General features: G+C 43.8%; 1 protein-coding gene across 4 annotated transcripts in view; it reads right to left on the reverse strand.

The window, feature by feature from the left end:
* Positions 1 to 14632, reverse strand: part of NFIC (nuclear factor I C) — a 269386-nt gene that overhangs the window by 19837 nt on the left and 234917 nt on the right. For 3 of the 4 annotated variants that reach the window (XM_073595294.1, XM_073595286.1, XM_073595289.1), the window contains exons 7-9: positions 1183 to 1311; positions 761 to 945; positions 347 to 500 (exon numbers count right to left, since the gene is read on the reverse strand). In XM_073595294.1, the coding sequence (XP_073451395.1) occupies positions 347 to 500; positions 761 to 945; positions 1183 to 1311 (468 nt within the window). The remainder of the gene's footprint in view (positions 1 to 346; positions 501 to 760; positions 946 to 1182; positions 1312 to 14632) is intronic. The other variant, XM_073595302.1, reaches the window with a different exon arrangement.

Raw genomic sequence — 14632 nt, forward strand, 5'->3', positions numbered from 1 at the left:
TAAGAATAAGGTAGCTCAAGCACTTGTCTTTGTGACCATAAAATATCAGCACTCACAGAGAGCACAGAACATTTCATTGCACTTTGTGTTAGCAATAACAACAAAAAACATTACTTTTAGTAAGAAAAAATGCATTTTATTTTCAATGAAAGATAAATCTTCTTACGAACTAAGTAACGACATATTATCTGTTTGGGTAGATACATTGTGATAGTTGTAGCAAGCAAAGGAATACTCGGTTCATGCTCAATAACACTCAACAAGCATATATAAGCCTGCATTATCAATGTACATTTTTTTTGTACTAGTATTTTGTGAATACCTTAGTGCCATAAAAGGTACTCACTTGGAGAAGTGGGTGAAGAGGTACCCCCATCAGATGCAGTAGTAGATTTGGTGTCGGAGGGCAATGCAAGACGGGGCATTCCAGGAGGAGGTGGGGCCAGCATCTGCGTGGAGATATAGTGACTTGAAACCTTCACCTGGCCGCTCCCATTCAGCTGAGATAATAAGTGGGTGGAGAGCAGATGTAGTAACAGTCTAGGGCATAGCCCCAGATGCAGAATATTTAAGGGATAATACCCAACTTAAAACTATAAATACATTTTATATGACTATATAGAGAAAACCACATGTCAGCAGCTACAGTAGCTATCATCATTTCCCACTTATTTTAAACACGTCACCATTATTTATACCCAGAATTGACTACATTTTCCATCAAAGCACACTTATCTTTTGATAACAGCCACATGCTTACCGGGCCAGGTTGTTGGGTGGACGGGTCACAGGCAAGGGATACCAAGTCTTTCAGGGGATCCTGAGGGTTAAGGTGAGGAGGATAGCGGATTGCTGTGTGTTGGAAGTAAGTGGAGGCAGCCTGGGGAAGTAGGGAGGAAGGTGGGAAGTGTAATGTTGTGGAGGTATGGGGACTGCGGGCCAGACCTGAGAAAAGCAAAGGTAATTGTAAGAGAGAAATGGGAAAAGAGAAAAAAAAAGAGAGGAATAAATAAACAACTGAAACAATGAGAACACAACAAGATGATTTGTGATGTGTAACAAGAGAGCCTGAGGCATAAAAATCTAGTATACCTGTCCAAATTTCAAACTGTGCACTTATCTGTGCAATCTGAAGAAAGATAAGTCCTCACTAGGGAGGACCTTTTTGGTTTTGTCACTCACCACTGTGCACAGCTATGACCGGCCTGTGATGCTGAGTAAAGCCACTGATTCTTGGGGATGTGTCTTGAGGAGATGGACTGTGAAATGGTGATTTATCCAATTCCGATTTCTTCACAGTTGGAGACATTCCTATCCAATCAATTACAATACAGAAAAAAAGTCAGAAAGGAGTACATGCTTTTATGCAAATAGTATGGAAACATTTCACTTAACAAATAAGGGATTGACACTGGACCACTAAAATCTCATTACAGGCAAGATGATTGACTATAGTTAAGCACCCATTCATTTAATGTCACATGTTCACACTAGTTATGATTGGTGTACTGTAAGTATACATACTGTATGGTGTAGTCTGGAATGACAAAGGTAATCAATTATTGGTAAACAGAGCCAGTGTGAAACAATTGTAATTTTTTCCCCAATACAGAGCTGAAGGTTGGAGCAATTGTACAAATACAGTATTAAAATGTTATAGTAGAAAAAATAAATTGTCGATAGGTGACAATGTAGAGGAGAGGTTCTGAGGTCAATTCTAAAAAAATAAAAAAAATATATCTTTGTTGATCAACATTCACGGAAAAGGTCATCCAAAGGGCTGTATCTTCTTTTTTAAAGAATAACTAAAGGCAAAACTTTATTTTTATTTTGGATAGAGTGAGGAAGGGTTATAACCCCTGTCAAATTGTTTTGCCATCTGTGTCCCATTGGGAAGAGGTCCCTTCACTTCCTGTCCCATAGCCAAGACAGGAAGTGAGAGGAGATCCCTGCAAAGTAAGGGATCACCAGGGTCACCAGAACTAGTGTCCCCATTGGAAGATTTCCCCTTTATTAGTGTTCTGATGTCAACCCAAAATTTGGTATTTTCTTTTACTTTTAATAACAGTAAACAGGAAGATAAGAGAGGGTGAATCTCCCTACTGGGGGCACAGACAGCAATAAAAACTTGACAGAGGGTCTAATTCCTCTCCACTCTATACAAAACAAAAAAAAAAAGTTTGCCTTTAGTATTGTTTTTATGTCCAGTCATAAATAGCAAAACAAATTAAAAGCTCAATAAAAAATACTACATAGTAGGTTGGAAAAAAAACATTTCCTTTTTTTCCCACAATGGAGGCCCATTTACACTGCCCCTTTTAACCACTTCAGCCCCGGAAGGATTTACCCCCTTCCTGACCAGAGCACTTTTTACAATTTGGCACTGCGTCGCTTTAACTGCTAATTGCGTGGTCATTCAATGCTGTACCCAAACGAAATTTGCGTCCTTTTATTCCCACAAATAGAGCTTTCTTTTGATGTTATTTGATCACCTCTGCGGTTTTTATTTTTTGCGCTATAAACGGAAAAAGACCGAAAATTTTGAAAAAAAACGACATTTTCTACTTTTTGTTATAAAAAAATCCAATAAACTCAATTTTAGTCATACATTCAGGCCAAAATGTATGCGGCCACATGTCTTTGGTAAAAAAAAGTCAATAAGCGTATATTTATTGGTTTGCGCAAAAGTTATAGCGTCTACAAACTAGGGTACATTTTCTGGAATTTACACAGCTTTTAGTATATGACTGCCTATGTAATTTCTTGTGGTGCTAAAATGGCAGGGCAGTACAAACCCCCCCAATGACCCCATTTTGGAAAGTAGACACCCCAAGGAAATTGATGAGAGGCATGTTGAGCCCATTGAATATTAATTTTTTTTGTCCCAAGTGATTGAATAATGACAAAAAAAAAAATTACAAAAAGTTGTCACTAAATGATATATTGCTCACACAGGCCATGTGTGGCATGGTGAGTATTCTGCAGCTCTCATTTGTTTTTGAAAATGAAGAAAGACAAGAAAAAAAATTTTTTTTTCCTTTTTTCAATTTTCAAAACTTTGTGACAAAAAGTGAGGTCTGCAAAATACTCACTATACCTCTCAGCAAATAGCTTGGGGTGTCTACTTTCCAAAATAGGGTCATTTGGGGGGGTTTGTGCCACCTGGGTATTCCATGGCCTCCGAAACTGTGATAGGCAGTGAAGAGTGAAATCAAAAATTTACACCCTTAGAAAGCCCGAAGGCGGTGCTTGGTTTTCGGGGTCCCGTGCGCGGCTAGGCTCCCAAAAAGTCTCACACATGTGGTATCCCCATACTCAGGAGAAGCAACAGAATGTATTTTGGGGTGTAATTTCACATATTCCCATGGCATGTTTGAGCAATATATCATTTAGTGACAACTTTGTGCAAAAAAAAAAAAAAAAAAATTGTCTTTTTCCCGCAACTTGTGTCACAATATAAAATATTCCATGGACTCGACATGCCTCTCAGCAAATAGCTTGGGTTGTCTACTTTCCAAAATGGGGTCATTTGGGGGGGGGTTTGAACTGTCCTGGCATTTTATGCACAACATTTAGAAGCTTATGTCACACATCACCCACTCTTCTAACCACTTGAAGACAAAGCCCTTTCTGACACTTTTTGTTTACATGAAAAAATTATTTTTTTTCAAGAAAATTACTTTGAACCTCCAAACATTATATATTTTTTTAAAGCAAATGCCTTACAGATTAAAATGGTGGGTGTTTCATTTTTTTTTTCACACGGTATTTGCGCAGCGATTTTTCAAATGCATTTTTTTGGGAAAAAACACACTTTTTTAAATTTTAAAACACACTATATTGCCCAAATGTTTGATGAAATAAAAAAGATGATCTTAGGCCGAGTACATGGATACCAAACATGACATGCTTTAAAATTGCGCACAAACGTGCAGTGGCAACAAAATAAATACATTTTTAAAAGCCTTTAAAAGCCTTTACAGGTTACCACTTTAGATTTACAGAGGAGGTCTACTGCTAAAATTACTGCCCTCGATCTGACCTTCGCGGTGATACCTCACATGCATGGTGCAATTTCTGTTTACATTTGACGCCAGACAGACGCTTGCGTTCGCCTTAGCGCGAGAGCAGGGGGGGACAGGGGTGCTTTTTTTTTCCTTTATTATTTTTTTGCTTTTTTATCTTATTTTTAAACTGTTCCTTTCATTTTTTTTTTAATCATTTTTATTGTTATCTCAGGGAATGTAAATATCCCCTATGATAGCAATAGGTAGTGACAGGTACTCTTTTTTGAAAAAATTGGGGCTATTAGGCCTTAGATCTCTCCTCTGCCCTCAAAGCATCTGACCACACCAAGATCGGTGTGATAAAATGCTTTCCCAATTTCCCAATGGCGCTGTTTATATCCGGTGAAATCTAAGTCATGAAATGGTCGAAGCTTCCGGTTTCTTAGGCCATAGAGATGTTTGGAGCCACTCTGGTCTCTGATCAGCTCTATGGTTAGCTGGCTGAATCACCGGCTGCATTCTCAGGTTCCCTGTTGAGACAGGAGAGCCAGAGAAAAACACGGAAGACGGTGGGGGGGGGGGAATTCCCTCCCACTGCTTGTAAAAGCAGTCTAGAGGCTAATTAGCCGCTAGGATTGCTTTTACATGAAAGCCGACCGCTGGCTGAAAAGAATGATACCAAGATGATACCTAAACCTGCAGGCATCATTCTGGTATAACCACTCAAAGTCGTGAATTGCGTACCTGAAGACAAAAAAATGGTTAACAATAAAACATAGTAAACAGTAAAGTATAAATAATTACATACCTGAAAAGTAAACATGATAAAACATAATAACAATAAAACATTGCAGAATAGAATACAGTAAAAAAGAGCAGAACAATAGAGAGAGAATAGAGAGAGAGAGAGAACAATAAAACGACAACTATTTTTTTTTATTTTATATATTTTTTTTTTTTTTTTTTACACTTTTTTTTGTAACTAACTTTTATAACTGTAACCGGTTCCAGGTTCGGGTCTCTCAAAATGCGATGGCATCTTGGGAGACCCTGTGAAAGTGTACCTAGTCTGTGCAATGCTGTACCCTACGCTAATACTGATCTAGTGAATGGTAGCGTTCAAAACATTCACCAATGCAAAGACCAGGATTGTCAGGACAGGAGGGACAATAATAGCGGGTGTCACGCCTATATCCGCGCTTGCTGCAGACACGACATTTTTTTGGGGGGGGTTCGTTGGGTAGGGGTACTCGGGAGGACATAAAAATGCCTCTCATGCAGCCGACTGCATTTGGTTGGGGATGTGAATGGGGGAAGTACGGGTGCTGCAGAAGTGGTGCGTTCCCAATTAGGATTGGCAAATGCAGCAGGAAGGGCACTATGGGCACGACGGGCCTGTGTTCGTCTTCTTGGTGGCAGCGGGACACTACTTGTGCTTGCCACCTCGCCAGCTTGAACTGCATTTATGGGACTCGCCACGTCACCAAGTGTTACTGCAGTGCTGGTTTGACTATGACCGGGGTGTACTAGGCTTCTGGTGCTTGCCACTTCACCAAAACGCTACCAAAAAAAAACTGTTAGCGATGGCAGGGATCAGGCCTGACTCTGCGAACGCTGCAGTTATGCGTTTAGTGTTTTGTAAGTGACAGTGATCGATCGATACTGCACTTGGGTGGGCTGGGCCGGGCAGAGGGGCAAAACGCAGGTGCTAGCAGGTATCTGGGCTGATCCCGCTAACACTGCTTTTTTGGGAGCCCTAAACTGCTGGGGACGCTAGTATAGATCTGATCGGATCAGATATCGATCCGTTCAGATACTATACCACTAAGGGAGGCGTATGCTGAGTGCGTGGGTGTTAGCGGTACTGGCGCTAATCTGACGTTGCCTGGGGCGACGCATATCACCGCTGGGGGATCAGGAGGCTAAACCTTTATTAGGTAATAAACGGCGGGTGTCCTGACACTATAAAAAATAAACCAACTAACCAGCGTCACCCGTAACGGTTATACGGTGATCACTGGTGAAAGGGTTAACTAGGGAGCAATCAAGGGGTTAAAACATTTATTAGATAGTATATGGGGGTTCCTGTCGCTATAAAATGCTGACGGCAAACCTAAATATTTACCTCACTAACTAGCGTCACCAGTGACACTAATACAGCTATCAGAAAAATGATCGCTTAGTGACACTGGCGACGGGTACGTGATTCTGCCTGCCCGTGCCATTCTGCCGACGTACATCGGCGTGAGGCGGTCGGCAAGTGGTTAATACACAAATGCGTAAAATGCCCCATAATCAGGAGAGTGTCTGTTTTCATCTCAGAGCTGCAGTGCAGTGTGTTTTGAAAAATATGACATTTCCTTTTTTTTCTCTTATATAGTGTGTTGAAAGGCCCATAGAAAGTCAAGAGCAGCACATAAAAACACATAAACCCATTGCCAATGCGACACAATGAGCTGTGTCGCATTAGCAATGGGTTTTAACGAGCCTTGGTCAATGCAGTGTTCTTGTAACTTCCTGTGAGCTGAAATTAAACCAATCTTATCTTATCTTCCTACAGTAAACTACAAATCTCCCCCATCCACCATTTAAAGGAGATATAGAGGGAAAGACATGTTTGAAGTCCAATTGAGTGGCAACCATGAATACCTTCAAAGATATTCTACATGGAGTTAAGCCAGATACACACTATTCATTTTTTTCGTTCAACCCGGTGGATTGAACGAAAAAAACTATCAGCTCCGGTCGGAGCCGCTGTACTAACCATGCGTGTACTCTCCCCCGCTGAGCTGTTGTGTTCTGATAGGGGGATGGCCCCACCGCCAGAACACTCCGATCAGCGCTTTCTGCCATTGGCTGAATTGGCTGATTGGCACCAGATTGTATGTGAAACCCCCAGGCTGTCAGATCCGTATGATGTACGGACCTGGTAGCAAAAGGGTTAAAAAGAAGTATGTTTTTTTTTTTTATTAAAGATTCATTCTTACCTAGGTGGATGCAGCATCAGACTGATGCTGCATCTGTCCCCCGCCATCAAAGCTCTGGCAATATATTCATTTATAAGGCAGCTGGTGGATCCAGACTTGGAAGTCAGAATGACGCGCTGCCTCGACTGATGGCAGTGACATTAGCAGAGAGCAGACTTCAGACCATTCTCTGCTGAAAAAGGAGGAGAAGCCTAGCCTAAAAAGCTCAGGCTGGACTTCTCCTTTAATCTCTCCCTGATTTATTTTCCTAAATTGAGTTAAGAATTATGGTAAATATGAGAATGGGGGAGATTTACTAAAACTGGAGCACTCAGAATCTGGTGCAGCTGTGCATGGTAGCCAATCAGCTTCTAACTTCAGGTTGTTCAGTTAAGCTTTGGCAATAAAACCTGGAAGCTGATTGGTTTCTATGCTGAGCTGCACCAGATTTCGAAAATCTCCCCCTCCCCCATCATTAGCATGATGGCAAATTTAATAGGGATTTATATTGTTATATTACAGTAGGATAAATGTGTTAAAATACGTAATGCTGCATTCCACACTGAAACATTCAACCGCTTCCCGCAAAAATCTGTTCTGTTTGACTGAGAACAGACATTGTACATGCCAACAACGCCCCCCGAGGAAGCCATTTCCAATGACGCATGTAAGGAGAGTTGGTGGTGTTCTCTCTGCACAGAGGCCCATTGTTCTGCTGGTTCTCAATTTTCCTTATTAACGTTGAGCTCCCTCTGGACCTAACAGCTACAAACTTGGTGATATTGTTCTTCTTTTTTCTTTATTTCTTTATTTTTAACACCATAAATCACAAAAATGTAATACCAAGAATATATTGCCAGAGCTTTGCATTTACATCCAATATACAGTGTAAGATAAGTAGTGTTTACTAGGACATAAAGTAACGTAAAACAGGGTTTACAGTTTTTTTTTCAGGTATCTGTCTAGATTTGTATTATTGGGTTGGAGGTATGCTACATAGTTAGATAGTTACATAGTAACTAAGTGTTAGTATTTTCCCCTTAAATAAGTATTAGACTACACCAGAAGTGTTTTTCACATTTGGTTGTTTAATATGAATAACTGCTGTTTTACTATATGTCCTCCAAATTCTTCGAGAATATAATATATTGAGTTTATTGATGAATACATTTTCCTGATGGCTCCATGTCAGCACAGCTGGGTAAGGCCCTGCCCACCCCCTACGTAATCAGGACTTAACTATAAATTTTTCGCTCACCTTAGCCTCAGCGTTCCTTTTTTTTTCTCCTAGGTCAGGACTAATGGTGTCTCCCCTCCTAGCCGGTATAAAGTGCTGGCTGTCCGTCCGGATTTGCCTGCTTCCTAGGCTGCTAATAGCAACCTTGTCAGGGAGCCCTGCTGCTGATCCTCGGGTCGGCTGCATGCTGCCTTAAACAGTCAGCATTGGGGGAGCTGGGCGGTGTGCGGTGTCTCTCTCCTTAGAGCGGGGGATCACTGTGCCTGTTAGGGGCGAGCCGCACGCGTTCTCTGCCCTTTCTGTGTTCCTGAGCTGGAGATACGAGCCAGTGTGGAATCGGCATGTGCAGAGCCGCCCGGCCAATCAGGGGGGGGGGGGGGGACAGAGCAAGCCTTAAGGGAGCCAGTTTTTAAAAGTGCTTCTACCTAAAGAAGCATCTGCTGTTACAGCTGACTGTGCTCTGTGTGCTCCAAGGCTGCCTGTGCCTCCTACACCCCTCCCCTCAAGTATTCCTTGCAAATGGCAAGATTCATTCCTGTACACCACCTGTTATAAAATTTTATCCAGGACATAACATGTCTTATATTTTTTTCCAGCAGGATCAAAATGCCTACCCCCTCTAAAGATCAGCGCTCACAAAGAAGGTAGGGGAGATACCATGGAATATATACATGTTATAATTCTCCTATGTTGGCAGACTAAATCCTCACGCCTATCTGTACTGCTCCAGCTCCTCAGGTCTCCGTCATGGCTCTTCTTGGCGATCAGAGGATAGAAGCTCGGGAAGGAATGGTAGACCCTCATCCTCACAGGAAGATCGACGCTCCCATGGAAGAAGAGAGGCTCCTCAGTCCTGCTCTCCCTCAAGGTGTCGGCATTCTCTGTCGCGTCACCGGACGAATATGCATCATGAACAGCCCAGGCCAGGAGGTTGCTGGGCTTGCCCTAAAAAGGCGATGGCGGGTAAGATGGCTTGTGTGGATTGCTTCAAAGAAGCAATGAAGAGCCAGGAACCTGATAAGACGAAGCTGGTATCATTAATGGAACAGGCGTTTGAGGAAACACTGAAGTCGTTTGCAACGCAGATGTAGGCTTCAACTACTCCAGTGCCTTCTACCTCTCTCTCCCTGTCACCTCAAATACTTCTGGCCACTCAGGGTATCCCAGAAGCCCAAACACCGTTGGTCTCAGATGCATCTTCTGCTGAAGAGGAGGAGACCCAGTATGATGGATTCGACTTTGCCTTGGTTCAACCTTTTGTGAAAGAGATTAGGCAGCCCATGATGTAGGAAGATGTGGCAGAAGAACCGCAGAAGAAACAAAGGAAGTATTTCACAAACATGAAAAGGGAAGCAGTGAATTTTCCCTTCATGGAAGAGATCCAGGAAGTGATCTATGATGAGTGGAAACAATTAGATAAGAGCATGATTTCCAAGAATCGGTTCGCAAAGTTGTATCCGTTTAAAGCAGAGAAGGTGAAGGTTCTGGAGGAGCCTCCTGCGCCTTGCCAGACACATAACCCTGTCACTGGATGATGCAGTATCCTTCAGGGACTTACTGGATAGGAGGGTAGATGTGGATCTTAAAAAGATCTACACACTGGCTCATGTAGGCCGTCGATGGCGTCGGCCGCCATTTCTAAGGCCATGGAGATCTGGATGCACAAAGCCGAGGGGTGGTGGAGAACGACCTGGGCAAAGCTGAGGTCCTAGCCTCGTTAGCAAATTTGAAGCTAACAGCTTAATTTATGGCCGAAGCATCCATCGACCTAATCAAGATTGTGGTGATAGTTATGCTAAATGCAGTAATGCAGTAAATGCCAGAAGAGCCCTGTGGCTGAGGCCCTGGGTGGCTGAACCAGCATCCAAGCAGGGATGGTGCAGGATACCATTTGAAGGTTCCTCAAAAGGAGCATTTTTCCGGGGTCTACACACCTCTGTTCTTGGTTCGGAAAAAGTCAGGGACTTGGAGGCCGGTAGTAGACCTCAGGGACCTCAACAGGTCCATCAAGAAGGAGCAATTCAGGATAGAGTCGCTCCAAACAATCCTGAAGGTCATTCAACCGGGAGACTGGCTACTGTCGGTGGACCTCAGGGATGCTTATTTTCATGTACCCGTGGCCCGTTCTACCAGAGGTTTCTTCGGTTCGCAGTAGGGCAACTTCACTATCAGTTTGTATGCCTGCCCTTTCGACTGACCACATCCCCCAGGGTATTCACGAAGATCCTGGTGGCCCACCTACGATTGCAGGGAATCCATATACATCACTATTTGGATGACATTTTACTTCTAAGCCAAGACAAGGATACGCTCCTGACACACCGGGAGACAACCTTGCTGACGTTGGAGAGTTTTGGTTGGCTGGTCAATCAGGAAAAGAGTCACCTCGTGCCGACTCAATCTCTGGTGTACTTAGGTGCAAAGCTAGATACTCAGAAGGGCATCAGTGGCATTACCCAGAGACAAGATGTCCTGTATCCCAAAAACAATGTCGGAAGCCCGAAAGAAGCCGTACCTGCCAACAGTAGACTGCATGCGACTTCTCGGTATAATGATCTCAACCACTCCGATGGTCAAATGGGCTCAATGGTATTCGCGCCTCTTCAAAATGGGTCTCCTAGATCAATGGAGATGGGGGGATCTTGGTCAGAAAATCCAGATCACAACTCAGATGAGGGTCAACTTGGACTAGTGGTCGAGGCAGGGGAATCTTCTTTGGTGCCACTCCTTATTCACAACAAGGTGGCAAATAGTCCAGTCCGATGCCAGTGGAACGGGCTGGGGAGCCCTATACGAAGACCACTGGGCCCAAGGCCATTAGACTTTTCAGGCTTCCAATGTAGTTTCCAATATACTGGAATTGAGGGCAGCCTTCCAGGCCCTCCTGGCATTCAAGAGTCAGATTCAAGGAGAGCCCATCCTTTTGAAGATAGACAATGTGACGGCAGTGGCTTACATCTGCAGGCAGGGAGGCACTCGCAGCAGTGCCCTCCTGAGAGATCATGGATTGGGCTCAAACCAACTTACAGCTGCTAACAGCAGTGTATGTGCCCGGTCATCTGAACACTCAAGCAGACTTCCTGTCCAGAGCGGACTTGGACAACAACGGCCCTGTCACCACAAATCTTTCGGAACCTGGGGGCATGGGCCTTCCTTCCGGAAGTGGATCTGTTTGCCTCTCCGACCAATACCAAACTACCACAGTTCTTTGCCAAGTAAAAATCATCCGCAAGAAACGGGGGTGGATGCCCTAAGAGCAGAATGGAATTTCAGAATGACATATGCCTTCTCTCCGATCCCCATGATCCTCCTCTTTTTACGCAGGTTGCGGCAGGAGAAAGTGTCCATTCTGGCGGTAGCACCGGACTGGCTGAAGAGACCTTGGTATCCTCTGCTCCTCTCACTGAGCATCAGGGAACCACACCCTCTACCAGTAACGTTGGACCTGCTGAAGCAGGGGCCAATCTGCCACCCGGCCCCAGAGAGCCTGAAATTGATGGCCTGGGTCTTGAGAGGCGAAGGCTAATCAGTCTGGGTTGCTCAGCCAGAGTCACGAGTACCGTAATGAAAGCCAGGAAAGACAGTACCAACAATGCCTATACCAGAACTTGGAATAAGTTTGTGGAATTTGCATACAGACATGATTTTTTTGCCAGATTCACCAAGGGTCTGCCACATTCTGAAGTTCTTCCAGGCGAGATTGGATCTAGGCCTCTCCCCAAGCACTTTGAAGGCCCACGTGTCTGGGCTTTCACTGGTACCCAGTGGGCCGTGGATAGGTTGGTGATCCATTTCTTCAGAGCGGCCATCCGCCTAAGACCGCCGAGGTCTCGAAGATTTCCAAAATGGGACTTGCCTCTAATCTTGGATTTCCTTTCACCAGACACCTTTCTTTCTCCTGTCTCTCTATGGCATCTCTCATAGACCGCCTTTTTTTTTTTATGGCAATAACTTCAGCCAGAAGGGTATCCTAGTTAGCGGCATTGGGGTTTAAAGAACCCTTCCTCTCTTTCTTCCCGGATAGAGTGGTGCTCAGGCCAATGCTGGGATTCGTCCCGAAGGTAGCCTCTAGTTTCCATATGACACAGGAAATCACGCTCCCAATGTTTCTCGCAGAGAACTCTCAGAATCCAAATCCACTTGATGTGGGGTCTTCACTGAAAGCCTATGTGGACGCGACGGCTGAACTTAGAAAGTCAGACCATCTCTTCATCACCCCGAATGGTGCTCGGAAGGGCCTGAGAGCTTCTGGTAGGGTGATAGCCTCGTGGTTAGTCAAGACTATATCAATGGCCTACAGAACAAAGGGTTTGCCTGTGCCTGAGGGGGTCATAGCGCATTTCACTAGGGGAGTCTCTACCTCCTGGGCAGCGGCGGGACAAGTGTCCTTGGAGACGATCTGCAAGGCAGTCACATGGACGTCCATACACACCTTCATGGCACACTATTGCGTGGAGCAGGGGCTCTGACTACCATAGATATTGGCAGGAGTGTTCTGGCTTCCACCTCCAATGTAGATTAAAAATTTTTCTCAAGCATTACCCTCCCGTGTGTGGCTATTTAATTCCCAGCTGTGCTAACATGGAGCCATCAGGAAAATGGAAAATTGAATTAAAATACTTACCGTAATTTTACTTTCCTGACGAGCTCCATGGCAGCAAAACACCCACCCAGTTATGTAGTACGAGTTACAGAATGCTGAGGCTGAGTTGAGTGAAAAATGTATAGTTAAGTTAAATCCATCCCATATAGTCAATTTCTTCGCCTTAGACTTTCAGAAAGAGGCCGACCATCTTACCAGCAGACGTATGGACACGGGCTACACAAAATCGTCTCTTAAAAAGGCCTTCAATCGGGTCAAACGGACCAACAGAAGAGATTTAATTTTTCTCCAAAAAACCCACCAAAGAGGATACCTCCACTAGAATCATTTTGAGATTTTCCAATGAACACCACAGGATCAATAAAATAATCTCCAAATACTGCCCTATCCTCACTGGTGATTCCACCTTAAAAGGACTGATCAGTTCTAAACCACAAATCACATACAGGAAATCTGGCTCCATTGGGAATCTATTGATCCAAAGTGAATATAAAGGAAAAGCAAGAAAAGATCCTTGCAAAACATGGGGGACCTACCCATGTGGATCATGTGCTCAATGCAAAGTCATCAGCAGGAGGACCACACTGGCTCTGCCCAACGGGGAGAGCTTCTCCCTGCGTCATTTTGCCAACTGTAGGACGCAGGGCGTGGTGTATCTCATGCAGTGCCAGTGTGGTGCCTTCTACGTAGGGATGACCCGACAAGAGTTCGGGAAACGAGTTGACAAACACATGCAAAGCATGCGTATTGGCAACCTATCCTTACCCTTGGGAAGACATGTGGCTAGACAGCATAACTATAGACTACCTCTCGTTAATTTCACGGTCCTAGATAGGGTCCATCTACCTATCTGGGGGGGTGACTGGAACAAGGTTCTGCTTCAGCGGGAAATGCGCTGGACAAGATACCTTAGGGCCACCACCCCCTCTGGCTTGAATGAAACTGAAAGCTTCAGACTGTTTCTGGAGGGTTTCAGTTCAGGTAAAACGGACTAAAAAAAGCAATTAACTTATACTACACACTACTTTGCTGTTCTGCCGTTGCAGGCCTGAACTCCATCTGAAGCATGATATTTTGGGCTATCAATACATCCCAAATAGTCACTTCAGGAGCCACATTCCTAACTACACCTAACAGCATAACACCTCTCATGAGATCCACACTGAGAGACCCCCTGACCCAAATCACCATTGTATTGGGTACACACTCAGTTCAAAAAATACTTTGGGAGAGTTTTTTCTTACTTTTTTCTTATTTTACAGTATCATCACTACTACTTGTTATGTATTTAATTTCACTTAGCTGTTTGATTGCTGTATAACCAATGTCATTCTGAATGCATTGGAGAAGAACAACCTTTTCTTCTTTTGTTCCCCAGTGCTGGGGTGGTAGGTCTCGATAATGACTGCCCTATCTGTCTTTTATCCCTACCCGACACAGGGGGGTCACGTATTTAATACCGTAGCTCCAACACCCATCGATCCCGATTGTGATTCGGAACCGTGGGAGTTTTTTCACTGTGTTGGTGGTTATTAGTCCTAGAATGGATTCTTTCTCCCTGGCCTCCATGTCAGAGGTATAGGCAGATATGGACCGCTTTAAAGGGTACAGGCATCCTATATATTAAATAACCAAAAGTTTCAACTTAATCTATTTTATTTTATTTTATTTATGTATTGGTATTTTCATCTTATTTTTTTTTTTGCAATTTTTCCACTCCGTTAATTAACATAGCCATTGCCATTATCCCCTTTAATTTGCTTCTTTTTCCTCAAATGCCCTATGCATGTTTAGACCATGGAGTATATTTTAAATCACC

The sequence above is a fragment of the Aquarana catesbeiana genome, linkage group LG01, assembly GCF_042186555.1.
Source record: "Aquarana catesbeiana isolate 2022-GZ linkage group LG01, ASM4218655v1, whole genome shotgun sequence".
Classification (NCBI taxonomy): Eukaryota; Metazoa; Chordata; class Amphibia; order Anura; family Ranidae; genus Aquarana; species Aquarana catesbeiana.